The 27,263-nt window shown below is 51.2% G+C and overlaps 1 protein-coding gene across 1 annotated transcript; it reads left to right on the top strand.

Annotated features, from left to right (window-relative positions):
* The first annotated feature begins 1,637 nt into the window (after positions 1 to 1,637).
* On the top strand, positions 1,638 to 27,263 carry ANKRD13B (ankyrin repeat domain 13B). Its single transcript, XM_053570916.1, has 15 exons — positions 1,638 to 2,262; positions 19,529 to 19,664; positions 19,750 to 19,874; positions 19,968 to 20,013; positions 20,622 to 20,765; positions 20,856 to 21,045; positions 21,125 to 21,191; positions 23,151 to 23,232; positions 24,044 to 24,108; positions 24,336 to 24,466; positions 24,581 to 24,738; positions 24,859 to 25,011; positions 25,130 to 25,293; positions 25,374 to 25,450; positions 25,889 to 27,263. The coding sequence occupies exons 1-15, from the start codon at positions 2,149 to 2,151 to the stop codon at positions 26,115 to 26,117; spliced, it is 1,881 nt and encodes a 626-aa protein (XP_053426891.1). The 5' UTR covers positions 1,638 to 2,148; the 3' UTR covers positions 26,118 to 27,263.

The raw sequence follows: 27,263 nt of genomic DNA, 5'->3' as shown, positions 1-27,263 counted from the left end.
GATTCACCCCGCTGCCCTCCCACCGATCTCTCGGTTGGACCAAAGACTACCTGGGAGTGGCCCTGGCACCCCACACTGTTCAAACTTTGTTCCCAACCTTCCTCTACCCCACCCTCAGTTTGGTCACAGCCAAGCTTCTGGGCTTGGGGTTGGGGATAACAGGGTTTCTGGATTTCCCTTTAGAAATGTCACCACCCTAGGAAGCAGAATAGCTAAAGTGGAATCACACACAAGGTTCTAAAAACAATTTAATGAGGAAATGTACAGGCATTCTGCCGGCCACTCCTAGACTCCCCTCCGCCACTCCAGACCCCTCCCCAATTCCGGGTTGCAGCCACGACACTCTGCTGACCCCTCGTGGTAGAGGTGGGCAGCGGTCCCTGCCTGCGGGAGACTCCAGCTGGCTCCTCCCAGGCTGGGGAAAGGGGCGAGGCAGTCCGCTCCTCCCCATCTCTTCCCGCCGGGGCCTGGCACCGCAGAGTGTGGAGGAGGAAGGAGAGAAGACCACACAAAGAAACCTGAGAGAGGCGCAGAGAGTTTGCAAGCATTTGCTAGCACCTCCCACACAAACACGTCTTGGATTGTTGTTGTAAGCAGGGCCGGTGTGGAATCCCTTATTCTTGCCTTGTTCTCAGGTGGGCTCTAGAAGGCACCGTGCCTGGTCCTGCCACCTGTCTCAATCTGCCCGGTTGTGGGAGGGAGGTGCCATTTCCAGGGCAGTTATTATCCTTAGCTCACCCTAGGAAGTAGTATCCAGAATCTCATTTTAGGAGATGCGTGGACTGAAAAACAGCAATTTGCTTAGGGTCAGGCTCAGTAAGAAGGTTTTGGAAGTCAGCTCTGTCTGACATCAGTATCCCCTCCCTCCAGGGGAAGGACTCTTGGTCCTTCCAGCCTTTGCAATTGATGGCCCCAGAGGTCAATTCAACTTTTACCACACCCTTTACAGGGACAGTTCTGGAAGGACCTTGCTTGGGCCATTCAGGAAGGAAATAGTCTCTGGAATCAGCCACTTCCCTTCCAGAAGGGACCACATGAGTAGAGGTGAGGAGCTGCCACCTGCTGCCTTAGCGGCCCAACCTCACTCTGGTTCTTGCTGAGGACTGTGTATGGGAGGAAGTGACTGTCCTCCCCATCTTACTGGACACTTCTCTTTCCAATGTCAAGTGTGGAAGATGGAGTTTAATTTTCTAAGAGGACTAAGAAGAATTCCTAGCAAATATTTCTGAGGCCAGACTCCTGGTTGCTCCAAAGGCCCTTGGTACTGATGTCTGGCATCTTTTTCAGAAGTCCCCCATCAGTCACTCTCTTCTGGGAATCCGGATCCCTTTCCACAGCCCCTGGAACCCAAGCTCAATTCTTAAGGTTACAACTCCCACCAAAGCAAGAGCAAGGCCTGTAGCCTCCACCTTCCCCAGCAAAAGTCAAAATGCCAGAGGGTGGAGGTGGGCCTGCCCCAGCCCACCTGCGTCAGGGTCTTGCATCCAGCCAAGCTTAGCTCTCCGCCCACTCTCTCATGAGATCTAGGAATAGTGCGGACCCTGCTCGGCCACCTGCCACCCTCGACCACGAGGCGGACTACAAGCCCCATGATGCCGCGGGGCCAAGCTCTAACAAGCTCTGCCCGGAGCGCCTGGTCCCCTTCCTCTCTCCCACATCCTCGCATCCTTTGCCGGCCGCTCGGGCTGAGGGCCGGGCTATGCGGCTGCGGAGAGCCGGGGGCTGCGGGCGCGCGTCCCTGCGGCGGCGGCGTCCCCAGGGCCCGCGCCCCGTGCGCCCCCGCTCCGGCTGCTGGTCCCTGCTCCCTCCGCCGAGCGGCGTCTTTGTGTGCGGGGGTGTGGGAGCCGAGGCGCGAGTCCGCGCTGCGCCGCCCAGTGCCCGCTCCCTCCCCGGCCGGGTGGGGGCCACTCCGCGCCACCCGCCGTCGTCGCCTCGCGAGGACGCCCGCCGCCCGCGCCTCCCGCACCGCGACGGGCGCGCCGCCCCCGCCCGCCGCAGCTGCTGCCGCTGCTTGCACATGCCCGAGCCGCAGCCCTGGGAGCAGGCAGCGCCGACCCCCAGCCCCGCGGCCCCGGGCCCCGGCTCCCGGCTCCGGCGCCGTCCCTCCTCCCGGGCGGGGCGCCGCGGCCCCGGTATGAGGAGCAGGCGATGATCCCTGCCAACGCCTCCGCCAGGAAGGGGCCTGAGGGCAAGTACCCGCTGCACTACCTCGTGTGGCACAATCGCTACCGCGAGCTGGAGAAAGAGGTCCGCGCCGGCCAGGTGAGAGCGCCGTCGAGGCGCCGCGGGGACCCCACGGCACGCCCGTCCGGCGTGGGGAGGGGGCGCGTCGCGGGCTGTCCCGCCTCCCCAGCGACTTTGCAGCGCTTCTTTGTTCGCAGCCGCGGCTTTTGTGCTTGTTGACCGGGAGAGGGTGATGGGAGCGACCCTGCCCGCTCCTGTCTGGCCGGGACTCGGGGGCCGCACGTGTTTCAGACCCTCCTCGATTGGTATAGGGGACCCTGTGGTCCTCCTCCGCCGCCGGGGCAGTGAGGGCTGCAGGGAGGGGCCGCAGGCTCGGTGGTCCGTGTTCCATGTGGTGGGAGAGTCCGCCCCACACAGTTGTGCGGCTACACCTCCCGCGTGAGGGTGCGGAGGTGGGGAGGGCCTGCATGAGGAGGGGGCCACAGGTCAAGGTTCAGGAAATAGGTTGTGTGACACTCCCAGGCATCCCAGCCCCACCCAGCTCTACCCTCCGGGTGAGCGCTTTCTCTTTTTGCTCAGACTTGGCAGAGCCCCTGAATCCCTCAGACCCGAAGCCCAGCTGAGAAAGGGGCAGTGGGAAAAGACCCTCTTGGGAAGGCCCCAAGCAAGGGCCTTGTCCAGGTGCTGAAAGGCGCTCTCCTGCCCTCTGGTGCTGGGGCCTGGCTTTTAGGCTCTGAAGAAGCCAGTGCGCACGGCCACAGAAATGGCTTGAGGTTCTGCTCACAGAGAAGGCTCCAGGGTTTCCGCTGGTCATCGAGGTCGGGTCGATCAGTCAGCTTTGGGCTGGGCAGTGGCCTGCAACATAACAGAGGAAGGGGTGGAGTCTCCTGGCCATTTTTCGGGACACAGATAGTCTTCGGTTCTGCCCTTAGCACCCAGGCCACAGGTAGGCACTCATGGCATGCATGACCAACCCTCCAAGGTGGAGGAACCAGAGCTGGACCCAGCCTGCATGGGTGGCCTCTGTTTGAGACCTCCAGACTTGGTCTAGGTCTGAGACCTTGGAGCAATGGCGAGTTCGGAGGGGTTAGCTCAGGAGTTGCCCCCAGAGGATTATACCTTCTGAGGGCCACTTGGTGAGTTGACAGACCTATTCAATCTAAGGACCTGTCCAATTGCCAAGGGAAGAGTGAAGGTGAAGGGCAGGACATCAGACACTGGGCAAGGTGAGGGTCAGGGGACTTGTTGCTAAAGTTCACCACTGAGTCCCTAGGCCTGTGTGTTATCCATCTCTGCACAGCTGTCCTAGGAAATATTGAGGTGACCTGTGTCTGAAAGCCAGCTGGGCTGTGTGTCCACTTCCTTTCTACCTCTGCTTACAATAGGATTCTCCAAGTTTTCTTTGTTTATCTGCTCTAAAAGAAGTAGTTCGCAGCCATGAGAGGCCTGGTAAGGGGAGTGAGGTCAAAGTGACCTGAGGAAGCACAAATGAACAAACAAGGCACCAGCCCCTGCCCTTAAGGAGACTGTATTCTGGTGACGAAAACGTGAATACAGAATTCCATTGTGATCTTCATAGTGCTAAAACATGAACAGCCCAGTCTCTTCTGGCTTTTCTCCCCAGAGGCAAAAGAAGACAAGTCTCAAACAGAAGTTACAGTAGGAAGGATTTAAGTCTGATTTGAGAACTTCCCAAAGGTCTAAGGATTGTTAGGCAGAAAGCTAAACCTCAGAATGCCTCAATATCACTCCCTTGACTGTGGGTAGGTGATCCTTTTTCTGCAGAGACTGGAAAGAGGCAAAATGTCTTGGAAGAAAAGATTTTTTTTTTTTAGTCTACGTCGCCCTTGGTAGAGTGCTGTGGCGTCACACCTCATAGCAACCTCAAACTCTTGGGCTTAAGCGATTCTCTTGCCTCAGCCTCCCAAGTAGCTAGGACTACAGGTGCCCACCACAACACCCAGCTATTATTTTGTTATTTTTGTCGTTGTTTAGGAGGCCCTGACCGGGTTTGAACCCACCAGCCCTGGTGTATGTGGCTGGTGCCCTAACCACTGAGCGACGGGCGCCAAGCCTGAAAACACTTTTTCATCTAGGCATTTCTGCTGATACTCCTAAAGTCAGAAGCCATCTTGCTGCGGTAGGGTAGGGAAGGAGAGTGCTGTGGCTGCTGCAGGTAACAGGGGTTTGGAGCTGCTGTGTGTGTTCCTCTTTCCTTTTCCTCAGGCTGCCACAGAAACCAGGTACCAGCTTCACTTTATCTCTGGCCTGGTGAGTTAATGTCTCCTTGAAATGGACACTGCCTGCCCTGGATCCAGGCCAGGGGAAATATAGGGCACCAGTTGAGGTTAACCCTCGCTCAACTACGAAGAAGCCTGGCTAGTCCTCTCCTTCCCTCAGGGGAGTCAAGGAGGAGAATGATGATCAGTCTAGGTGGGAGAGGCCCCTGGCTGTATCCCAACTCCAAGACTGACCCAGAGTGAGGCTCAAACTGGATGTGCTCTGCTTGCTCCTCAGAGCACCAGGCTGTTTCCTGCAGGGGACAGAGGGGACAGTCTGGGGATAGCCATCTAACATCAAGATGAAATCCTTATAGGATCCTGGCATCCCACCTGGGGTGGGGTGGGGGTCCCTGATCTCTGGTCCTCCTGACACCAGACACCACAGAAGACTGTCAGATTTTCCTCCAGCACTCAGCAGTGGGGTTTCCCTGGTCTTGGCTTGACATAGCTGTTTCTTCTTCACTCCAGCAAAGCCCCACAGAGGCCTTCCTCTGGGCAGGCTTGGCACTGCTGGCTGGCTGAGGAGGGGGATAGCCTGGGAACCTTCAGAGCAGGTTAATGAGCTTTGCAAGCCCTTAAATAGCTCTTCTGGAGGATGGAGATAGGGATTGGTGGCTAGGAAGGAGGTGCTTGGGTGAAGGGAAGGGACGGAGACCATCCCTGCCTGGCACTCAGCTGTACCGTGGGTGCTGGCGCTCTGCTTGCCACCATGCACTAGGTCAGGGGGGATAAAGGGCTGTAGGGCAGAGGATGCACCAGTTGTTCCTTGACTGGCAGAGCCCCAAGGGTGGCACAGCCAGATGGGCACAGCCCTGGTTCTAGAGTCACGAGTCCCTGGTATTCCCTGGGGTGGGGGAGGAGGATTAGACTGCACAGCTCCCTGTGGGAGGGCACAGGTGTAGCGAGGGCCTGGGGAACAGGATTCTTTCCCTGGCAACAGGAACTCTGAAGGGGGAAGACTGTGGTCCCAGGGAAACATTTTCCTTCTTCCTGGGGCTGCCTCCACCATGGTCCTTCTTCCTGTCTTCACTGTTCATCCTTCTGACCTAGAGGCAGGCGAGATGGGGTTGTGGATGCTCAGGGAATATCTGTGAGTGCCCCCAAAGTGGGCAGTCCTGGGTCTGGGGCACCACAACTGGTAAGCTTGGAAGCTCCGAGGGCCAGCCACAAACCCCAGAAACCAAAAATCAATGTGTTCTGGGATGGGGGAGGGGCTGGATGAGGCAGGATGAGGGGCAAAGGGAGGAGGAAAGAGGAGGGTGCTGCTGCCACCTGCCCATAGCTGCCCACTCAGCTGGAGGAAGCTCTCTGCCTCCCTTTCCTGGAGTAAACTCAGGCACACCTGTCCCCACCGCCCCAGGTGGGAGAGCTTGGAGAGCTGGATAGCAGTGACTATGCGGCAGTCTTCCCTGGAGCTGAGCAGGGGCTGAGCCACTCAGCCATCCTCTCCATCACCCATGTTCAATATATATCTTTGGTGTGTGCTTTTAAGATTTCATTTAACAAAAGGAATCTACTAATGCAAAAAGAGTTTGAAAAAAACCCTGTTCGTGCATGTGGGTGTGAGGGTTGTTCATGTGCAAATATGCTGGCAATGAACACTTGTGTTACACTTGAGTAGATGCCTGCAGAGCCGGAGGGCAGCTTGCTCTGCCCAGGGAGCTCCAGCTTTTGACTGCAGCTGAGGTCTGCTGGGGTGAGGAGTCTCTGTTCGCTTGGTGGGGAGGGCTGGTGTTGGTTTCACGGGAAACCTTTTCATTTCAGTAATTAAATGCCATAGGCCTTTGCTGAGGAAACTAATGAACTCTCCCACCTGGGTCCAGAGCAAGGTGCCATTGGACTGCAGAGCCTGCTCTGGGCTGGTAGGGAGAGCTGCACTGGGGCTTGGCTAGGTACATGGGGGTCCACATTGTCCCTGGAAATGGCAGTGGCTTAGGCAGAGCTCCTGAGGAGTGAGGGTGGGGAGAGGCACCCTGCCTGGAAAGGCAGTGCCAGCCTCTCTCTGGAGTCTGGAGCTGAAGTGCCTAAGGGGGCAGGTGGGAGGGAGCATCTGGAGTCCTGAGGCTGGGCAGAGTGCCCTGCCAGCTCCCTGGGGCCTAGTTAGGAGGAGCAGATCTGGGGCACGGCTGTGGGAGGCCCAGGGCTCAACTGCAGCCCCTTGGGAAGGCTTCCCTGACTTCCCCAGCCAGCTCAGGGTCTGTGGGTCCTTCATTACTCTCACCCAGGGCCCAGGGACCCAGCCCAACCCATGATAGGCAAAAAGGAAATGGTTTTCCCTGCCACCCCCAGGGGGAAGGGGAGATGGGAGGGGGAGGCAAAGGAGCAGCAAGGGACCCTTCACACTTCCCAGCCACAGATTGGAGTTCAAGAGGGACCAGGTACACTTTTTTTTGAGGCTCCAAGTGTATTTAAAAATGAGGAAATGCCAACACAGGGTTATACAAATTATATAAATAATTCTAAATTATTTAAAATGTTTTATTTTTGACAAAGGAGTTCATCCTCATGCTTTAAAATATTTAACTGTTGGCTGGGCCTGGTGGCTCACTCTAGGAGGCTGAAGCAGGTGGATTTCTTGAACTCGGGAGTTCAAGACCAGCCTGAACAGGAGGCAGACTCTGTTTCTACTAAAAATAGAAAAAATAGCTGGGCATTGTGGCAGGAGCCTATAGTCCCAGCTATTTGGGAGGCTGAGCCAGGAGGAGTCAGAGGTTGCTGTAAGCTAGGCTGACACCACAGTACTCTACCCAGGGCAACAGAGTGAGACTCTGTTTCAAAATAATGATAATAATAATAATAATAAAGTGTGTAATGGGCTTGGGGCCCGTAGCACAGTAGTTAAGGCGCTGGCCACATGCACCAAGATTGGCGGGTTTGACCCCAGCCCGGGCCAGCTAAGCAACAATGACAACTGCAACAAAAAGAAAACTAGCTGGATGTTGTGGCAGGTGTCTGTAGTCCCAGCTACTTGGGAGGCTGAGGCAAGAGAATCGCTTAAGCCCAAGAGTTGGAGGTTGCTGTGAGCTATGATGCCACGGTACTCTACCTAGGGTGACATAGTGAGATTCCATCTCAAAAAAAAAAAAAGCAAAAAACAGTGTGTCATGAAAAGCGGTTCCTTGGGTGATGCCTGTGGCTCAGTGAGCAGGGTGCCAGCCCCATACACCGATGGTGGTGGGTTCAAACCCAGCCCCGGCCAAACTGCAACAAAAAAAAATAGCCGGGCATTGTGGCGGGTGCCTGTAGTCCCAGCTACTGGGGAGGCTGAGGCAAGAGAATCGCCTAAACCCAGGAGTTGGAGGTTGCTGTGAGCTGTGGTGTCATGGCACACTACCAAGGATGATAAAGTGAGACTCTGTCTCTAAAAAAAAAAAAGAAAGAAAAGCGGTTCCTTGCTCTGCTGCTCCAACCTTTCCAGAAGTGACCCCTTGAACACTTTGGGCTCTTTCTTTTGTTGTTTCCCTCCATAATTATAAACAATATACTTCTGCAACGATTTCTTGGTTTATCAGTTTTACAAATCCAGAGTTTTCCCTTGGGGAGCCCCTTCCTCTTCTTGTGCCCTCTATTTTTTTTTTTTTTTTTGTAGAGACAGAGTCTCACTTTACTGCCCTCGGTAGAGTGCCGTGGCCTCACACAGCTCACAGCAACCTCCAGCTCTTGGGCTTATGTGATTCTCTTGCCTCAGCCTCCCGAGTAGCTGGGACTACAGGCACCTGCCACAACGCCCGGCTATTTTTTTTTTTTTTTTTTTGTTGTTGCAGTTTGGCCGGGGCTGGGTTTGAACTCACCACCCTCGGCATATGGGGCCGGCGCCCTACTCACTGAGCCACAGACGCCGCCCTCTTGTGCCCTCTTAAAGTAGTCTTTCTGCATTTGCCTAACAATTTTTTTTTTTTTTTTTTTTTTTTTGAGACAGAGTCTCACTATGTCTCTGTGGGTAGAGTGCTGTGGCGTCACAGCTTACAGCAACCTCCAACTCTTGGGCTCAAGCAATTCTCTTGCCTCAGCCTCCCAAGTAGCTGGGACTACAGGTGCCCACCACAATGCCTGGCCATTTTTTGGTTGTAGTTGTCATTGTTATTTGGCAGGCCTGGGCTGGATTTGAATCCGTTAGCTCTGGTGTATGTGGCTGGCACCCTAGCCACCCTAGCAGACGCCAAGCCCCTGCTTAAATATTTAGAAGTGTCAGTTATGGGCGGCACCTGTGGCTCAGTGAGCAGGGCGCCGGCCCCATATACCGAGGGTGGCAGGTTCAAACCCAGCCCCGGCCAAATTGCAACAAAAAAATAGTTGGGCGTTGTGGCGGGTGCCTGTAGTCCCAGTTGCTCGGGAGGCTGAGACAAGAGAATCACCTGAGGGCGGTGCCTGTGGCTCAGTCGGTAAGGCCCCGGCCCCATATACCGAGGGTGGTGAGTTCAAACCTGGCCCCGGCCAAACTGCAACAAAAAATAGCCGGGCGTTGTGGCGGGCGCCTGTAGTCCCAGCTACTCGGGAGGCTGAGGCAAGAGAATCGCTTAAGCCCAGGAGTTGGAGGTTGCTGTGAGCCGTGTGAGGCCACGGCACTCTACCGAGGGCCATAAAGTGAGACCCTGTCTCTACAAAAAAAAAAAAAAAAAAGAGAGAGAGAGAATCACATAAGCCCAAGAGCTGGAGGTTGCTGTGAGGGTGTGATGCCATGGCACTCTACCAAGGGCGGTAAAGTGAGACTCTGTCTCTACAAAAAAAAAAAACAAACAAACAAAAACAAAAAGTGCCGGTTATGTGCCAGGTGCTTTCTGGGGGCTGGGGAGCTAGGGGTGAGCAAAATAGACAAGGACTTGTCTGTTGGGGCTTATGCACTAGGTGAGGCAGATGATGGGAAAATAAACAAGCAATTAAGTGTTGGGAAAGAACTAAAGCTGGATAAGGGCCTATAGATAGATCAATAGCAGCTGTCTTCTCAGATGGGCTGTCAGGGAAGGCTTTTCTAAGGAAGTGACATTTGAGCAGCAACCTGAATAAAGGGAGGGAGAAAGCTTTGCCACTCTCTAGGGGATCCTTGGGAAGATGGTTCCAGGGAAAAGCTGGTGGCAGGAGCGGAGGGGGAGGAGGGAGAGCAAACGAGTACAGAGAGAGGTCCAGAGCCCTTGGATTCCATGCTGTATAAGACCGGAAACAATGGGAAGGCTTTGAGCTAAAGAGTGTCAGAAACACTTCCCGGGGTGACAGTAGCTGCCTTAGGTGACCTAGAGAACAGACCTGAGGGGCCAGGAGAGGAGCGAGGACAGTGAGGGGGCCGTGGGGCAGATCCGGGATAGAAGCTTGAAGGTGTTGGAAACTGAGGGCAGGTTTGTTTTGCAGGTAGAACTTGTAGGCTTTACTGATGGATTAGCAAAGCTAATGCTCTGTCCCTGAACGTGGACAGTGAGGGACAGAGAGGAGCTAAAGACAGTCCAAAGTGGGTTTTTTCCTCACCTGTAAATGGAGTAAATTGAGGTACTGTTTACTGTGATGCGACAGTTGGGCTTGGTACAACTAGCTGTCCAGGAAAGGAGAAAGCAGGCGGGTGCAGAAAGCCACTTCTGGAATGAAGAAAGCAAGAGAAAAAGCAGGAGGTATGAACGTCGGGGAGACTGGGATGGATGTCCCATTTTGTTCCCGAAATTCAACCATCTTTTCATATTTTTCCTGAGGATGTAAATTACTGTTTTCCCCAAATAACTTATCTTGAATTGACAGGGTTTCCTCTGGGTTTTTAGCAGAGATTTGTATGTTTTGGTTTCAAGTTTTCCTCAAGCACCCCGTCTCTTGTGGCTGGTGAAGCGTGGGGGTGTGGACCTTACCCATGTGTGGGTGCTGCTGTCAGATGACGAGGCGGCAGGCTGCTCTGCTCACTCTAGGACCTCTAGTATGCAGAGGTTGTGGGGGCCTTTTGTTTCTCCAAGGAAGAATTTCCAGTCTCCTGCTCGGGTGCGCTGGGTGGTGATATTACAGTCTGGCTACCAGTGGTTCAGGAGCCACGCAGGGAAGGGGGCTGGGGTTTCAGTGGTTGCCAGTTCTCAGCCATGACCTCATCTTCTGCTGTGGCCAGTGTCCCTGAGTCCTACCCATCTCATGCTCATTGTAGGAGTATGAGAGACTACCCCCTGGCATCTTGTGGTGAGTAAGGTGGGGGGGGTATCTCCCAGCTTTACAAGGTTGGAAAATGAATTGGGGGGTTCTGAATTATAACCAGCCCCCCTGAGCCTCACCCCCACCTCTGCCATTCCCAGTGCCTCCAGATCCTGCACTTTTCAGGAGTGCTAGGGTGACCTGTCTTGCTCCTTATCGGGGTTTCCCACTGTGACTTGCTTGGGCTCTAACTTCCTCTGCTCCCCTAAGTCAGATGCCTCAGCCACTGTGCATGTTCCAAAGTTGTGCTGGAATTTCTCATCTGCTGACATATCTTCTCTTTATTCTTCCAGGTTTTAAATATTTTACTGACATTCTTATACTTACAAATTTAACATTTTTGGCACTCTTTGTTCCTTTGTATAGATCCAAGTTCCCATCTGTAGCATTTTCTTTCCACCTGAAGAACTCCCCTTAACATTTCCTACATGTCTTCTGGCAATAAATTCTCTTAGCATTAGTTCATCTGCTAAAGCCTTTATCTCCTTCTTCATTTTGGAAGAATTTTTCCACTGGTTGTAAAGTTCAATGTTGATACCGGTCACGCTGGATTAGAGAAAAGAATTCTAAGTTGGAAATTTTTTGTTTTATCCCCCAACACTGTGAAGATTTCATTTTGTTTTACTCTGGCTTGCATAGTTTTGATGACAAGTACGTAGTATCTCCTATACATAATGAAGAAGTAGCATTTCTTGAGTGTTTTTGTTTGTATATTTGTTTATACAACAAGATCCTATTTGTTATAGGATCTTGCTCTATTACCCAGGCTGGCATGCAGTGGCATGATCATAGCTCACTGTAGCTTCGCACTCCTGGGCTTAAGCAATCCTCCTGCCTCAGCCTCCTGAGTAGCTGACACTACAGGCATGTGCCGCCATGCCTGGCTAATTTTTAAATTTTTTGTAGAAATGGGGTCTCACTATGTTGCCCAGGCTGATCTTAAACTCTTGGTCTCAATTCTCTTGCCTCAGCCTCCCAAAGGGCTGGGATTATAGGTGTGAGCCACTGTGCTCACCCAGGTCTCATTTCTTTGAAAGCTTTTAAGATTTTCTTTTTTCTTTTTCTTTCTTTTTTTTTTTTTAGAGACAGTGCCTCATTTTATCACCCTTGGTAGAGTGCTGTGGCGTCACAGCTCACAGCAACCTCCAACTCCTGGGCTTAGGAGATTCTCTTGCCTCAGCCTCCTGAGTAGCTGGGACTACAGGTGCCTGTCACAACACCCAGCTATTTTTTTGTTGCAGTTTGGCTGGGGCAGGGTTCGAACCCACCACCCTCGGCATATGGGGCTGGCACCCTACCCATTGAGCCACAGGCACCACCCTAAGATTTCCTTTTTATTTGGCTTAGCACCTGTAGCTCAGTGGCTAGGGTGCTGGCCACATACACTGGGGCTGATGGGTTCAAACCTGGCCTGGGCCTGCCAATCAACAATGACAACTACAACAACAAAAAAATAGCCAGTGTTGTGGTGGGTGCCTGTCGTCCCAGCTACTCGGGAGGCTGAGGCAAGAAAATCGCTTCAGCCCAAGAGTTTGAGGTTGCTGAGCTGTGATGCAATGGCACTCTACCCAGGGCAACATAGCGAGACTCTGTCTCAAAAAAAAAAAAAAAAAGATTTTCTTTTTATCATTAGCTTTCAGCATTAATTATGATGGGCCTTGGTATAATTTTCTTTGTGTTTGTTTTGCTTGGGGTTCATTGAGTTTCTTGGTTCTGTGGGTTTATCTTTGTGTTGGTTTCCACAACAAATTACCACAAACTGTGAGGGTTAAAACAAGAAACATTTATTCTCTCACAATTCTTTTTTTTTCTTTAGACAGAGTCTTAAGCTGTCACCCTCGGTAGAGTGCTGTGGCATCTTACCTCACAGCAACCTCAAACTCTTGGGCTCAAGCAATTCTCTTGCCTCAGCCTCATAAGTAGCTGGGACTGCAGGTGCCTGCCACAATGCCTGGCAATTTTTAGAGATGGAGTCTCCCTCTGACTCAGGCTTGGTCTTGAACCTGTGAGCTCAGGCAATCCACTTGCCTTGGCCTCCCAGAGTGCTAGATTACAGGCGCAAGCCATTGCATCTGGCCATATTCTCTCACAGTTCTGGAAGCCAGAAGTTCAAATTCAAGGTGAATTTCAACAAGGTGGGAGTCCCTTCAACGGCTTTAGGAAAGGGTCCTCCTTTACCTCTTTCAGCTTCTGGTGACTCTACACATCCCTCAGTTTGGGGCCGCATAATTTCAGTTTCTGCCTCCATGTTCCCATGACTTTCTTCTCTCTCCCTGTGTCTCATGAAGATACTTATCATTGGATTTAGAGCCCAGCTAGATAATCCAGGATGATCTCCTCTTGAGATCCTTAACTTAATTATATCTGCAAAGACCCATTTTCCAAATAAGGTCACATTAACAGGTTATGACGTGATGTAGACATATTTTGGGGGTGGGGGAGCACCACCATTCAACCCACTACAATAGTTTTTATCAAATTTGGAAAAATGTTTGCCATTATTTCTTTAAATTGGTCTTGCTTCTTCTTCTTCTTTCTTCTTCTTGGGAGGGTCTCACTCTGTCGCCTAGGCTAGAGTACAGTGTTGTTATCATAGCTCACTATGACCTCAAATCCCTAGGCTCAAGTGATCCTCCTGCCTCAGCCTCCTGTGTAGCTGGGGCTACAGCACACTCAGTTCAGTTTTTAAATTTATTGTAGAGGTGAGGTCTTGCTATGTTGCCCAAGCTGGTCTCTCCAACTCCTGTCCTCAATCAGTCCTCCTGCCTTGGCCTCCAAGAGAGCTGAGGTTAAGGACATGAACCACTATATTTGGCCTCCTCTACTTTTTTATCTTATCAAGTTACACATATCTTAGAATTCTTGATAGCATTTTACAGGTTACCGAGGCTCTTAGACTTATTTTTCTTTCTTTCTTTTTTCTTTTTTTTTTGAGACACAGTCTCAAGCTGTCACCCTGGGTAGAGTGCCATGGTGTCATAGCTCACAGCAACCTCAGACTCTTGGGCTCAAGTGATTCTTTTGCCTCAGCCTCCCAAGTAGCTGGGACTACAGGCACCTGCCACAAGGCCGGGCTATGTTTTGGTTGTAGTTGTCATTGTTGTTTGGCAGGCCCGGGCTGGATTGGAACCTGCCAGCTCTGGTGTATGTGGCTGGCATCCTAGCCGCTGAGCTACAGGTGCCAATCCCAGACTTATTTTTCAACACATTTTTCTCCTCTGTGCTTCAGTTTTGGTAGTTCTATTGCTATGTTTTCAAATTCACCAATTTTTGTTTTATTCTGTACTGTCTAATCAGCTGTTAATTCCGATCTATGGATTTTTCATTTCAGGTATTATACTTGTTATTTTTGGATGGTCCTTGGGTTCTTTTACATATCTCTCATTTTATTCCTCAGAAACATCTTGCTCATGTTTTTCTTATTTTATTTTTATTTTTATTTATTTATTTATTTATTTATTTATCTTTTGCAGTTTTTGGCCGGGGCTGAGTTAGTACCTGCCACCTCCGGTGTATGGGGCTGGCACCCTACTCCTTTGAGCCACAGGCACCACCCTATTTTTATTTATTTTTTTCATTCTTTTTTTTTGTTGTTGTTATTTTTGTTGTTGCAGTTTTTGGCCGGGGCTGGGTTTGAACCCGTCACCTCCAGCATATGGGGCCGGCACCCTACTCCTTTGAGCTATAGGCACCACCCTATTTTTATTTATTTTTTTCATTCTTTTTAATTTCAGATTAATGTGAGGGTGCAAACCATTAGGCTATATAATTTATATATGACAGGTAAACATCAGAGCTGTAGCTGTGTCCTACGCCCAGGCCGTGTGCCATATGTCTATGTATTGTGCCTGTTGTGTGGGAAGCTACTATGCCCCCTGCCTCCTCCCCTCCTTCCCCCTTCTTGAGTTTAATAGAGATTTTTCTCTCGTGTGGGTCTATGATTGTCAACCTCCTAGTTGCAATTTGGTTATTGAGTACATGTGACGTTTGTTTTTCTTTCTTTTTTTGTAGAGACAGAGTCTCACTTTATGTCCCTTGGTAGAGTGCCGTGGCCTCACCCAGCTCACAGCAACCTCCAACTCCTGGGCTTAAGCGATTCTCTTGCCTCAGCCTCCCGAGTAGCTGGGACTACAGGCGCCCACCACAACGCCCAGCTATTTTTTGGTTGCAGTTCAGCTGGGGCTGGGTTCGAACCCGCCACCCTCGGTATATGGGGCTGGCGCCTTACCGACTGAGCCACAGGCACCTCCTGACGTTTGTTTTTCTAATTTTGCAATACTTTATTAGGAGAATGTTCTCCAGATCCGTCCAGGTTGTTAACAAAGGATGCAAAATTTCCATCTTTTTAAGGGATGAATAGTATTCCATGGTATACATATATCACAGGTTATTAATCCATTCATGTGCTGATGGGCACTGGGGTTGTTTCCTCATCTTTACGATTGTGAACTGAGTGGCTACGAAGATTCTAGAGCAAATGTCTCTGTTGTAAATGTCTTTTTTTTCTTTTTGGTTTGGGCAAATGCCTCATAGTGGAATTGCAGGGTCAAATGGAAGGTCTGCTTTTAGTTCCTTGAGGAATCCGCACACTTCTTTCCGTACAGGCTGTACTAGTTTGCAGTCCCACCAACAGTGCATGAATGCTGCATTCTCTCTGCACCCACGACAGGAACTGTTGCTTTGGGACCTTGGGATGTGGATCATTCTCTCTGGGGTTATGTGATATCTCAAAGAGGATTTAATTTGCATTTCTCTGATAATTAGGGATGATGAGCATTTTTTTTATGTGTTTATTGGCCATTCTTCTGTCCTCATGAGAAAAGTTTCTATTCTTGTCTTTTGCCCAGTTTTTAATGGGGTTTGCTCTTCTCTTGCTGATAGATTTGAGTTCATTGTAGATTCTGGTGATTAGCCCTTTGTGGGATTAGCGTGCAGATATCTCCTCCCATTTTGCAGGTTGTCTGTTTGCTTTGTGGATTATATCCTTAGCTGTGCAGCATCTTTTTAACTTGATCAGGTCCTATTTGTTTATTTTTGTTGCTGCTGCAATTGCTAGTGGAGTCTGCTTCATAAATTCTTTCCCTAGGCCAATAAAGATCATGAGTTGTTCCCATACTACCTTCTAGGGTTTTTATTGTTTTGTGAATTAGATTTAGAACTTTTATTCATTGCGAGTTAATTTTTGTAAGTGGTGAGAGGTGCAGGTCCAGTTTGAGTCTCTTACATGTGGCTAACCATTTCTTTCAGCACCATTTATTAAATAGGGATTCTTTTCCCCAGTGAATGCTTTTGTTTGGTTTTTCAAAGATTAGATGGCAATATGAGGCTGTTTTCATCTCTGGATTCTCTATTCTGTTCCAGGGATTTATTTTATGTCTCTATTTTTATGCCAATACTATACTGGGTTTTTTTTTTTTTTTTTTTTTTAGACAGAGTCTTATTCATTGCCCTCGGTAGAGTACCATGGCATTACAGCTCACAGCAGCCTCAAACTCTTGGGCTTAAGTGATTCTCTTGTCTCAGCCTCCCAAGTAGCTGGGGCTACAGGCACCTGCCACAATGCCCAGCCTTTTTTTTGTTGCAGTTGTCATTGTTTAGCAGGCTCAGGTCAGGTTCAAATCTGCCAGCCTCAGTGTGTGTGGCTGGTGCGGTAACCACTGTGCTACGGGTGCTGAGCCAATACCATGGTGTTTTGATCACTATAGACTTGTAGTATAACCTGAAGTTTGGCAAGGTGATGCCTCCTGATGTATTCTTATTTTATAGAATTATGTTAGCTATTTGAGTTTCTTCTGGTTCCATACAAAATGTAGAATTGGTTTTTCAAAATCTTCAAAGTAAGACATTGGCATTTTGGCCAGGTGTGGTGGCTCATGCCTGTAATCCTAGCACTCTGGGAGGCTGAGGCAGGTGGATTGCTTGAGCTCAGGAGTTCAAGACCAGCCTGAGCAACAGCAAGACCCTGTCTCTACTATAAAATAGAAAAACACGGGTGGCGCCCGTGACTCAAAGGAGAAGGGCGCCAGCCCGATATGCTGGAGGTGGCAGGTTCAAACCCAGCCCTGGCCAAAAACTGCAAAAAAAAAAAGGAAAAAGAAAAACAAGCCAGGCATTGTGGCCAGCACCTATAGTCCCAGTTACTAGGGAGACTGAGGCAAGAGGATCCCTTGAGCCCAAGAGTTTAAGGTTTCTGTGAGCTCTGATTGCCAGGGCATTCTAGCAAGGGTGACAAAGTAAGACTCTGTCTCAAAACAAACAAACAAACAAAGACATTGGTATTTTAGTTGGGATTGCGTTAAATCTGTAGATTGCTTTGGGTAGTGTAGACACTTTAACAATACTGATTCTTTCAAGCCATGAGCATGCACGGTATATGCTTTCATCTGTTAACATCCTGTTTCTTTTCTCAGTGATGTGTAATTCTCTCTGCAGAGATGCTTCACATTCTTTTTTAGATATATTCTGAGGTATTTCATTTTGTTGGATGCTACTGTGAAAGGTATTATATCTTTGATTCTCAGCTTGACTGTTGTTGGTGTACATGAAGACTACTGGTTTGTGTACATTGATTTTATAATCTGAAAGGCTGCTGTATTTCTTGATCACTTCAAGGAGTCTCATGGTTGAGTCCTTGCAGTTTAGGAGCATATGGTCTGTGAAGAGGGATAGTTTGACCACTCACGTTTTTCTTTAAACTCTTGAGTATATTGAGCCACTATCATTTCATAATTTCTGAGTCTTGTTTCTATTAAATTATTTTATCCTTATTATGGATCATATTTTTCCACTTCTCAGTATATCTAGGGCTTTTTAGCTGGGTGTTGGACATTGTAAATCTTATGATGCTAAGCTTCTGGATTTTGTTATCTTCCTTCAAAGAGTGTTAGGTTTTGTTCTGGCAAATGACAAATATTACTTGCAAAGTAGTTTGATCTTTTTGAGGCTAATTTTTAATTCATTAGGATGGGTCTAGGTGAACCTTTTTCCAGGGATAGTTTAGCACTATTACTAAGGCATAACTCTTCTGGGATCTTTTTTTTTTTTTTTTTTTTTTAAGACAGAGTCTCACTATGCCACCCTCAATAGAGTGTGATGGCATCACAGCTCACAGCAACCTCAAACTCTTGGGCTAAGTGATTCTCTTGCCTCAGCCTCCCAAGTAGCTGGGACTACAGGTGCCCACCACAATACCCAGCTTTTTTTTTGTTGCAGTTGTCATTGTTGTTTTAGCTGGCCCCAGACGGGTTCTAACCTAACAGCCTGGTATATGTGGCCAGCGCCCTACCCACTGAGCTACAGGCACCGCCCATCTCTTCTGGGATTGTCATTGAATATGTTGGGTGATCAAAAAAGACTCTCCACTTCAGCAGGTTGAAGCTTAAAAGTCTTTCAGTCTTTAGTGAGCTTTGAGAATTTATAGTTTATTGCTTCTTTTTGCCTGGTCTTGTTGAATTTCCCTAAATGCATACAAAGTTTAGTATTTAGCAAACAGTCAAAGGAACCCCATGCAGATATCTGGAGTCTTTGATGTTGTTGTCATTGTTGTTGTTTTATAGTTCACTCCTTCCAAACTCTGCTATGCAACTTCTAGTTACCTCAGCCCCGCTGAATTCCTGTCTCTGTCCTTCTCGATTCAGGGGGACTACCATGTTCTGCTTGGAAGTCCCCTCCTTGAACTGCAGTCTGGAACATTCCTCCAGGCAGAATTGAGGGAGGTACAGGACTCACCTTGTTTGATTTTAGGGATCACATTTCTGGACTATTAGTTGCCTAGTGTCTGAAAACAATTATTTTTATACATTTTGGTTTATTTTCTATTTTCTTTTCTTTTTTTCCTCCCTTCCCTTGCTCTCTCCTTTCCTTCCTTCCTTCCATGTGGATTATTATAAGGGCACATACAATTGGGCTACATTGTTTGTATTTGTGAAGGTGAAGTTGGAGTTGTTGGGTCCTTCACCCAGGAGGCATGCCCTATACCCCTACATTGTACCCAATAGGTGGGAGCTGACTGAACCTCCTTCCTCTTTCCCCTCCCTCCTTATTTCATATATTTTGAAGTGATAGTTTTCTCAGTATTTAATATGTGAGAGCAATTTCAGTTAGAAGCTTTTTATTGGCATTGTAATTAAGTTTTGAAAAGGAGAGGAGGAGTTATGAGTATGTGGTCACTTCACTCTGTATTTAAGTAGAAGTCCTAGACTCTTGAAATATGTTTGAATATTTATGTTTAACAAACTATGCTTTTATCACACAGCAAAAATCTCATGTCATGTAATTATGCTTTTCAGAAAATAATAAGATTTATACAAAACATTAACGCCTAATGTCCCACAGGCATAGGACATGACTGTGGAGTGTACGATAAACATGTCTTTTCCTTCTATCAGTGTATTAATGCAACTGTTTGCTAAACCGCGCTCAGTGATAACGTCAATGATCTAATGGATAGGTCTGGCTCCTCCTCCCTCTTCCAGAGTTATTTTCTGCCCTGTCTTCTATACTTGTGGTCCCCAGTCCCCCTAGCTGCTGACCGGTACTAGTCTGTGGTCTGTTAGGAACTGGGCCTCACAGCAGGAAGTCAGCGGCAGGCCAGTGAGTGGGTGGAGAAGCTTCGTGTGTATTTACAGCTGCTTCCCATCACTGGCATCACTGCCTGGGCTCCGCCTCCTGTCAGATCCCTCTACACCCCCCATCCATGGAAAAATTGTCTTCCATGAAATTGGTGCCACACAGGTTGGGGACTTCTGTGCTTCATTCTGCCCTCCTGACCCCAGCTCATTGTGTCTGTCTTTTCTATCACCTAGGGAGGTAGGAAAGTCAGGGCAGCCAGGGAGGGGAGTTCTGCCTGCTTAGGGGCTGTTGGGCTACCTTGGAAGTGACCAGGGCTACATCTTTAACTCCTTCTCCAGGTGGACATTGAGCAGCTGGATCCTCGTGGTCGGACTCCCCTGCACCTGGCTACCACTCTGGGGCACCTCGAGTGTGCTCGTGTGCTCCTGGCACACGGTGCAGACGTGGGCAGGGAGAATCGCAGTGGCTGGACAGGTGGGCACCCCTGCTCACAGCATCACAGACCCACCTGTGGTTGGCTGAGGGGTCCTGTCCTATGACATCGTCTCCCCTTCCCCAGTGCTTCAGGAGGCTGTGAGTACCCGGGACCTGGAGCTGGTGCAGCTGGTGCTACGGTACCGGGACTACCAGCGGGTGGTGAAGCGGCTGGCAGGCATCCCGGTGCTACTGGAGAAGCTGCGCAAGGTGAGGCCCAGCCTCGCAGCCTCACCACTGGGGCCCGGGGCCCTTGAGCCTATGTCCAGCACAGGCTTAGCCTCTCTCTTCTTCACCCTCCAGGCTCAGGATTTCTACGTGGAGATGAAATGGGAGTTCACTAGCTGGGGTGAGCGGGGCTGCAGGGGCCCTTTGGGCACTCTCCCAGCCCAGGTTTCTGCACTTGCAACCCCCCACTGGGAGCTCTCTTCCCTACCTCTTCCCATGGCTCCTTCTCATCCTAGAGCCCTGGGCTCAGTGTCACTTCCTAGCTAGGCCTTTCCAGGCTGGCCCAGACACCATTCCAATCCCGCTATTATTTTCTTCACTCTAATAATTTACTTGGTTATTTATTACCCATCACCCCTTTAGAAGGTAAGATCCAAGAAGGCAAGGGTCCTGTCTTGTTCAATGTTATACTCCTAGTGCCTGGGGTAGTCCCTGGCACGCAGTAGGTGCTCAATAAATATTTGTGGAATGAATGGGTGAATGTTTAAGTGAATGGATTAACAAGTGGTGAGTGCCAGGGACATAGTGGTGATGGGGACACACTTGACCTGACCTTGGGTTGCCTGAATGTGGTCCATGTTGGCTGGGGGAGGGCTTTGGAGGAGGGGCTGCTCTCTCACCAGTTCCTTTACCCTTTGGCCACACTGAGCCCACCCTAATGCCCTGAGCTGGCCCAGGCTGAGTGGGCTGGGCAAATCAAAGCCACCTCTGACCTCCGTTTCCATTCAGTGCCCCTAGTGTCCAAGATCTGCCCTAGTGACACCTACAAAGTGTGGAAGAGTGGGCAGAATCTGAGGGTAGACACCACACTCCTGGGCTTTGATCACATGACCTGGCAGCGAGGGAACCGCAGCTTCGTGTTCAGGGGCCAAGGTCAGGCAGGCAGGAGGTGGGACAGGGTGGGGAGGATGAAGACCCCTCCACGCCACTCCTGACACCCCTATGCTGTTCCATGGCTGGCAGACACGAGTGCTGTGGTCATGGAAATTGACCATGACCGCAGAGTGGTGTACACAGAGACTCTGGCGCTGGCAGGGCAGGACCGTGAGCTGCTGTTGGCGGCTGCCCAGCCCACCGAGGAGCAGGTGCTGAGCAGGCTCACGGCACCCGTCGTCACCACGCAGCTCGACACCAAGAACATCTCCTTTGAGAGGTTGGTGGCTGTGGCCTTGATCAGCCTGGAGCCAGTCTGGTGGGGTGCCCACCTCACCTGGGCCACTCTCCTTCCCCAGGAACAAGACTGGTATCCTGGGCTGGCGCAGCGAGAAGACTGAGATGGTGAATGGGTATGAAGCTAAGGTGAGGCAACAACTCCCAGCGCCAGACATAGCCACACTGTTTTTGTTTTTGTTTTTTGACAGAGTCTCACTCTGTCATCTCAGGCTAGAGTGCTGTGGCATTGTCATAGTTCACAGCAACTTCAAACTCTTGGGCTCAAGAGATTATCTTACCTCAGTCTTCCGAGTAGCTGGGACTACAGGTGAATGCCCCGGTGCCTAGCTAGTTTTTCTATTTTGAGTAGAGACAGGGTCTCCCTCTTGCTCAGGCTGGTCTCAAACTCCTGAGCTCAGGCAATATGCCTGACTCAGCCTCCCAGAGTACCAAGATTACAGGTGTGAGCCTCTGTGCCCGGCCTGACATGCCCACACTCTTGCTTACTACAGCAGGCTGGGTGAGAGTTTCCTGACCACCCTTCCCAGCTTTGGGAATGTAAAAGCAATGCTGTATGGGGGGCATTGGCCCACCCATCAGCTGATGAGAATAGCTTCTTTTTTTTTTTTTTTTTTTTGTAGAGACAGAGTCTCACCTTATCTCCCTCGGTAGAGTGCCGTGGCATCACACAGCTCACAGCAACCTCCAACTCGTGGGCTTAAGCGATTCTCTTGCCTCAGCCTCCCGAGTAGCTGGGACTACAGGCGCCCGCCACAACGCCTGGCTATTTTTTGGTTGCAGTTCAGCCAGGGCCGGGTTTGAACCTGCCACCCTCAGTATATGGGGCCGGCGCCTTACTGACTGAGCCACAGGCGCCACCCGAGAATAGCTTCTTTTGAGCACTAACATTCAGGTTGAAGGCACTGTTCTGACATTTTACATGAATGTACACACACACACGTCATTTAATCCTACAACACCCCTTTCAGGTAGGTGTTCTTCTTTTATTTTTCCCAATTTACTTAGGGAAAGGACTTTACAGAGTCCTTTCCAAGGTATCTTGGAACAATAACTCCATGAAGTAAGGATTATTGGACCATTTTATGATGAGGAAATAGAGCCTTAGGGTGGTTTAGTGACCTGTACAGCTGTTAAGTGGGAGAGCTGATGTTCAGACCCTGGCTGTCTGACTCCAAAGCCTGGGTCTTACCCCTGGGAAGACTGTGTCTGTCACTCTGGGACCCCTTTGTTGCCCAGCATATGGTGCTATCGATGATATGCTCTAAGGTTCTGTACATGATGTCTTCTCGTGAAAGCCTGCCCTGGCTGTGGGCTGTGTTAGGGCCTCTGTGCTACCCCTGCCAGTCCAAGTTTCACGTTGAGTTATAACTGCCTATTTTATTGTCTCTCCAACTAGATTGTGAGCCTCAGGAGGGCAGGGATCATGTCTGGCTTGTTTACCACTATGTCCCTGAAGCCCACCTCAATGCCTGGCACATAAAGCTGCCTCTAAAAATGTTTGTTGAGGTGGCGCCTGCAGTTCAGTGGTTAAGGCACCGGCCACTTACACCAAGGTTGGTGGGTTTGAACCCAGCCCAGGCCTGCTAAACAACAATGACATCGCAACGAAAAAATAACTGGGTGCTGTGGCGGGTGCCTGTAGTCCCAGCTGCTTGGGAAGCTGAGGCAAGAGAATCTCTTAAGCCCAAGAGTTTGAGGTTGCTGTGAGCTGTGACACCTTGGCACTGTACCGAGGGCGACATAATGAGACTCTGTCTCAAAGAAAAAAAAAAGGTTTGTCAAATGAATACGTGAATGAATGCCTTTATAAGCAGCAGAAGCTATGTAAGTTGACCACTCAAAGGACTATAGCAAACTGGTCAACGTACGGAGGTGGTCAACATAGGGAATTAGGCCTACTGTACCATTCATACATGTGGTGGTCAATTATGGAGGTTCTACTGTATTTACTTGGCCAAAGACCTGGTGACTAGAGCAAAGAGTCCCTCCAGGACACTTTCTTGCAGGGAATGTTTTGTATGCCCTTGGGGGCAGGGCACAGGGATACTAGAGCTGCCTCTGAACCCTTTTCTCATCTGTCTCCAGGTATATGGGGCATCCAATGTGGAGCTCATCACCAGGACACGGACAGAGCATCTTTCAGAACAGCACAAGGGCAAGGTCAAAGGTAATGAAGCAGAGATGGCTGGGTAGGTGAGTGGGGTGTTGCAGGACTGGAAGAAACAGCTCCCACTTCAGTGCCTCCATCAGCATTACCTCGAGCATCCTAGTAAGAGCCAGGATGGTCTATTTAGGCAAACAGATTTCAATTCAAGGGCTAAGACCTAGTGATTGGTGGCAGCTGTCTGGAGTAATAAGGAGATGCTAAGGGCTCATTTAGGCTCAGTGGAAAGGCATAATACAATTGATTAGTAATGTCTGCCTTGGGCTTGGCAGGGAGAGAAATATCATGTATGCCATTTATTGGCCATTTAGTCTAACAGGACATATTCTAAGAAAGTCAGGGGACACTGGCACTGATTCTGTGTGCCTATTGATATCATACCTGATTCTCTGGGCACCAATTACCCTATCTGGAATGGAAAGGCATAATTCCTACTTCACCGGGGAACAAAATAAGTCACTAATATGAAAGTGCCTGAAGTAAAAGACACACATACATGTGCATACCCCAAACTACTCACAAAAGGCAGGTATTATACTGTCCAGTGTCACCCACATGGAGAGTAGCACTTTTGGATGTTTCTCCTGAGCCCTAAGCCTACTTTTATTCTTACTACTTTAAGCTGTGCTTACAGTGGTCCTGGCTACTGGCCTTTGGAGTCCTTCAGATGAAGGTGCCTGGGTATGTGGTACGGGTGAGCAGCCCCCCACCCCACGTACCAGCCTCCCCTCTAGGTCTTGGACACTCACTTCCAGTGAAGTGCCCAAATGTGTGGGGGGCTGTGGCGTCCTCTGAGATGCCACATTTCTTGTAGGCTGTAAGACGCCTCTGCAGTCATTCCTAGGAATTGCTGAGCAGCATGGGGGCCCCCAAAATGGGGTGAGTGCCAAGGGTGTCCCTCAGTGGAAGGCTGTGGGTGTGGCTCAGAAGGAGGGTTGGGAGGCATCCTGCTTAGTATGCCTTGTGTGGACCTCCTTTCCCCAATGCCTAAGGCCATGTCAGCTGCACACTGGCAGGGGAATGGCTTGGAAGTGCTGTGGTACCAAGTAGCTGGCCTGGCATCAGGGACTGAGAAGGGCTCTTGTGCCCCTCTCCATGTGATACAGACCCTGATTACACAGACTCTGAGCCAAGCCAACCCCACTGCCATCACCGCAGAAGAATACTTCAACCCCAACTTTGAGCTTGGCAACCGTGATATGGGTCGCCCCATGGAACTGACCACCAAGACACAGAAGTGAGGCCCCCTGCTGGTGCTGGGGAGGGGTGAGCAGAGTTGGGGCTCCAGGAGATGCTGGGAAGCTATGGCTTCCTGCAATGTCCCTCACCCCTTGGGATCTGGGGGGGGCAGGTTCAAGGCCAAGCTGTGGCTGTGTGAGGAGCATCCCCTGTCCCTGTGTGAGCAGGTGGCCCCCATCATTGACCTCATGGCCATCAGCAATGCACTCTTTGCCAAACTCCGAGACTTCATCACGCTGCGCTTGCCTCCTGGCTTCCCAGTTAAGATTGGTGAGATTCCACTGTCATTGCCCCTCAGCCCCAGGTGAGGGTGATGGGAGTTTAGAGCAAGATGGAGGGCTGTGGTGTGAGGGGGTAAGTGGTGGCACCTGATGGTTTCCTCATCCTCAGAAATCCCGATCTTCCACATCCTTAATGCTCGCATCACCTTCGGGAATCTCAATGGTTGTGACGAGCCGGTGCCATCTGTGCGAGGCAGCCCCAGCAGCGAGACCCCTTCCCCAGGCAGCGACTCCTCCAGCGTCAGCAGCTCCAGTTCCTCCAGTGAGACTTTGCTCCCTACCCCAACCCCCACCCGCTCTCACTTTTCCTCCCCACCAGGACACTTGCCCCTTCCCAGTTGGGCCCAGCCCATGTCTGACCCCCAGCCCCACGCCCCCAGCCTCATGCCGTGGCTGTGAGATCTCCCCAGCATTGTTTGAGGCCCCTCGTGGCTACAGCGTGCTGGGCGGCCAGCGGGAGGCGGCTCCCCGCGACGACGACGATGACCTGCTGCAGTTTGCCATCCAACAGAGCCTGCTGGAGGCGGGCAGTGAGTATGACCAGGTGGGTCCCTGCAGCAGCCGCAGCGCCAGGGCACGGGACTATAGCACCGTCCCGCTAACCGGGCCACGCCCCTCCCTCAGGTCACCATCTGGGAGGCGCTAACCAACAGCAAGCCAGGCACCCACCCCATGTCCTACGAGGGTCGCCGACAAGACAGGTCAGTGCCCACTAGGCTGGAGAGGATTTGGAGACGCCTGTCTCCCCCCATCTCCATCACACAACGCACCCATCACACTGGGTTACGACAGTGCAGAGCTGAGCCTCGACTCTTGGCCCAAAGAAACCGCGGTGCCCTCAGCTGTCATCTTACTGGTGTCAAGACAACTACTCCCACCACCCTTTCTGGGCTCCCTGTAGTTGGGCAGTGCTCCAGCAGGGCCAGGGAGAAAGGACTTCAGGCTCCCACCAGACATGATGCCATGCCTGGGCTAGGGTCCTAGAAGTTGCACAGATAGCTGGGGTCGCCGTCGATGGAAGGGAGAACATTGTGGGGGCTGGGATCTGCCACAGTCAGATGGCAGCCGCTGGCCCCGTCCCCACCTATGGGCAGGTGACCCCCCTCCCCCAGCCCTCACTGTCTCTCCCCCACTCCCAGGAGCGCCCCGCCCACGCCGCAGCGCCACCCTGTGCCCCCAGTGTCGGTGCCCAGCCCTCGGCCCAGCCCGGGCCCAGGTCCCGGCGGCCGCGTGTTTCGGAGTTACGATGAGCAGCTGCGGCTAGCGATGGAGCTGTCAGCGCAGGAGCAGGAGGAGCGGCGGCGGCGTGCGCGCCAGGAGGAGGAGGAGCTGGAGCGGATCCTGAGGCTTTCCCTGACCGAGCAGTAGCGCCCCCTGCCGGGCCCCTCGCCTACGTCACGCGAGACATTCGCCGGCCAAGCTGCGGCGGGAGACTGGAGCCACTGCCTGGGAGTCCAGCCGCGCACCAGGCACAAGATAGGGAGAGGTTCGGCACCGGCGCGGGGTACCTTTCCAGGCCAGGGCCCTGGAGGCAGCTGGCACGGCCTGGTCCCCCTGTTTTGCTGTATCCTACCCCCAAACCCGCTCCCCTGGACTCGGAGCTGTCCAAAGGTGGAGCCAGGTGGTCCTGAGGGGGAGATGAATCCTCAGAGGAGCATTGTCCGCATCCCTTGCTCCTTCTGGCCGGTTCTCCTTTCTGTTTACTGACCCCACTCAAGGATTCTGCCTCTGAAGACTCTGCATCTCCGCTCTTCACCCCTGGGGGGCAGCTGAGCACCCTCCGTGCTGTGTCGCTACTCTGTCCCGGACACAAACCAGCACGTCAAGGGCCCGGCCCCTCCCCCACCCTGGCATTTCAGCGTCAAGTGCACTTAGCGGGGTGCCCGGCTCCCCCAGCCCCAACACTCGTCCTGGGTCTCAGGGTGGCCTCAGCTTCTTCTTGGGCTGCCAGAAGTCGGAGTCCCATCTCCAAGGCACTTTTATTATTATTTTTTTTTTTTGTGATCAGGGAGTGTGTCCCAGGTGGCCCCTTGGCCTGGGCAAGACCTGACTCCCTTATGGTGCCTTGGAGAGTGGGGGGGGGGGGGCATATTGGGCTGTGGTAAACACTATACCCGATACTAGACTGGATACAAAAAGGTTGTCCAGGGCCCTGGCACCACCACCCACCCCTTCCCACCAGCTGCTGCTAGCCCTCTGTGGTTGTGCATCCCACTTGCCCCCACACAGGGGCTGACTCTTAAACCCTCAACCAATGGTGCTAACCCCCGGCTCTCCCCTGCCCCACCTCACCCACCCAGAGAAGCACAGACCCCGCCAGGGGCAGGGGCACTCCGCACACCCTTGTCCTGGGCCTGTCTCGGACTGGCCTTCTCTCTCAGCCAGTGAGGCTCAGAAGGGACACCAAACGGGAAGGAAGAAAAGAATAACAAAGAGAATTGTTCCTCCTACCCCTTTTCCTGATGCCAGGGGCACCAGACTGATTCTGAGGCACAAATAAAAGAGGCTTCAAAC

Source organism: Nycticebus coucang, chromosome 18 (genome assembly GCF_027406575.1).
Source record: "Nycticebus coucang isolate mNycCou1 chromosome 18, mNycCou1.pri, whole genome shotgun sequence".
Lineage (NCBI taxonomy): Eukaryota > Metazoa > Chordata > Mammalia > Primates > Lorisidae > Nycticebus > Nycticebus coucang.
The sequence above is the reverse complement of the archived record's forward strand: the minus strand, read 5'-3'. Positions and strand labels throughout refer to the sequence as shown.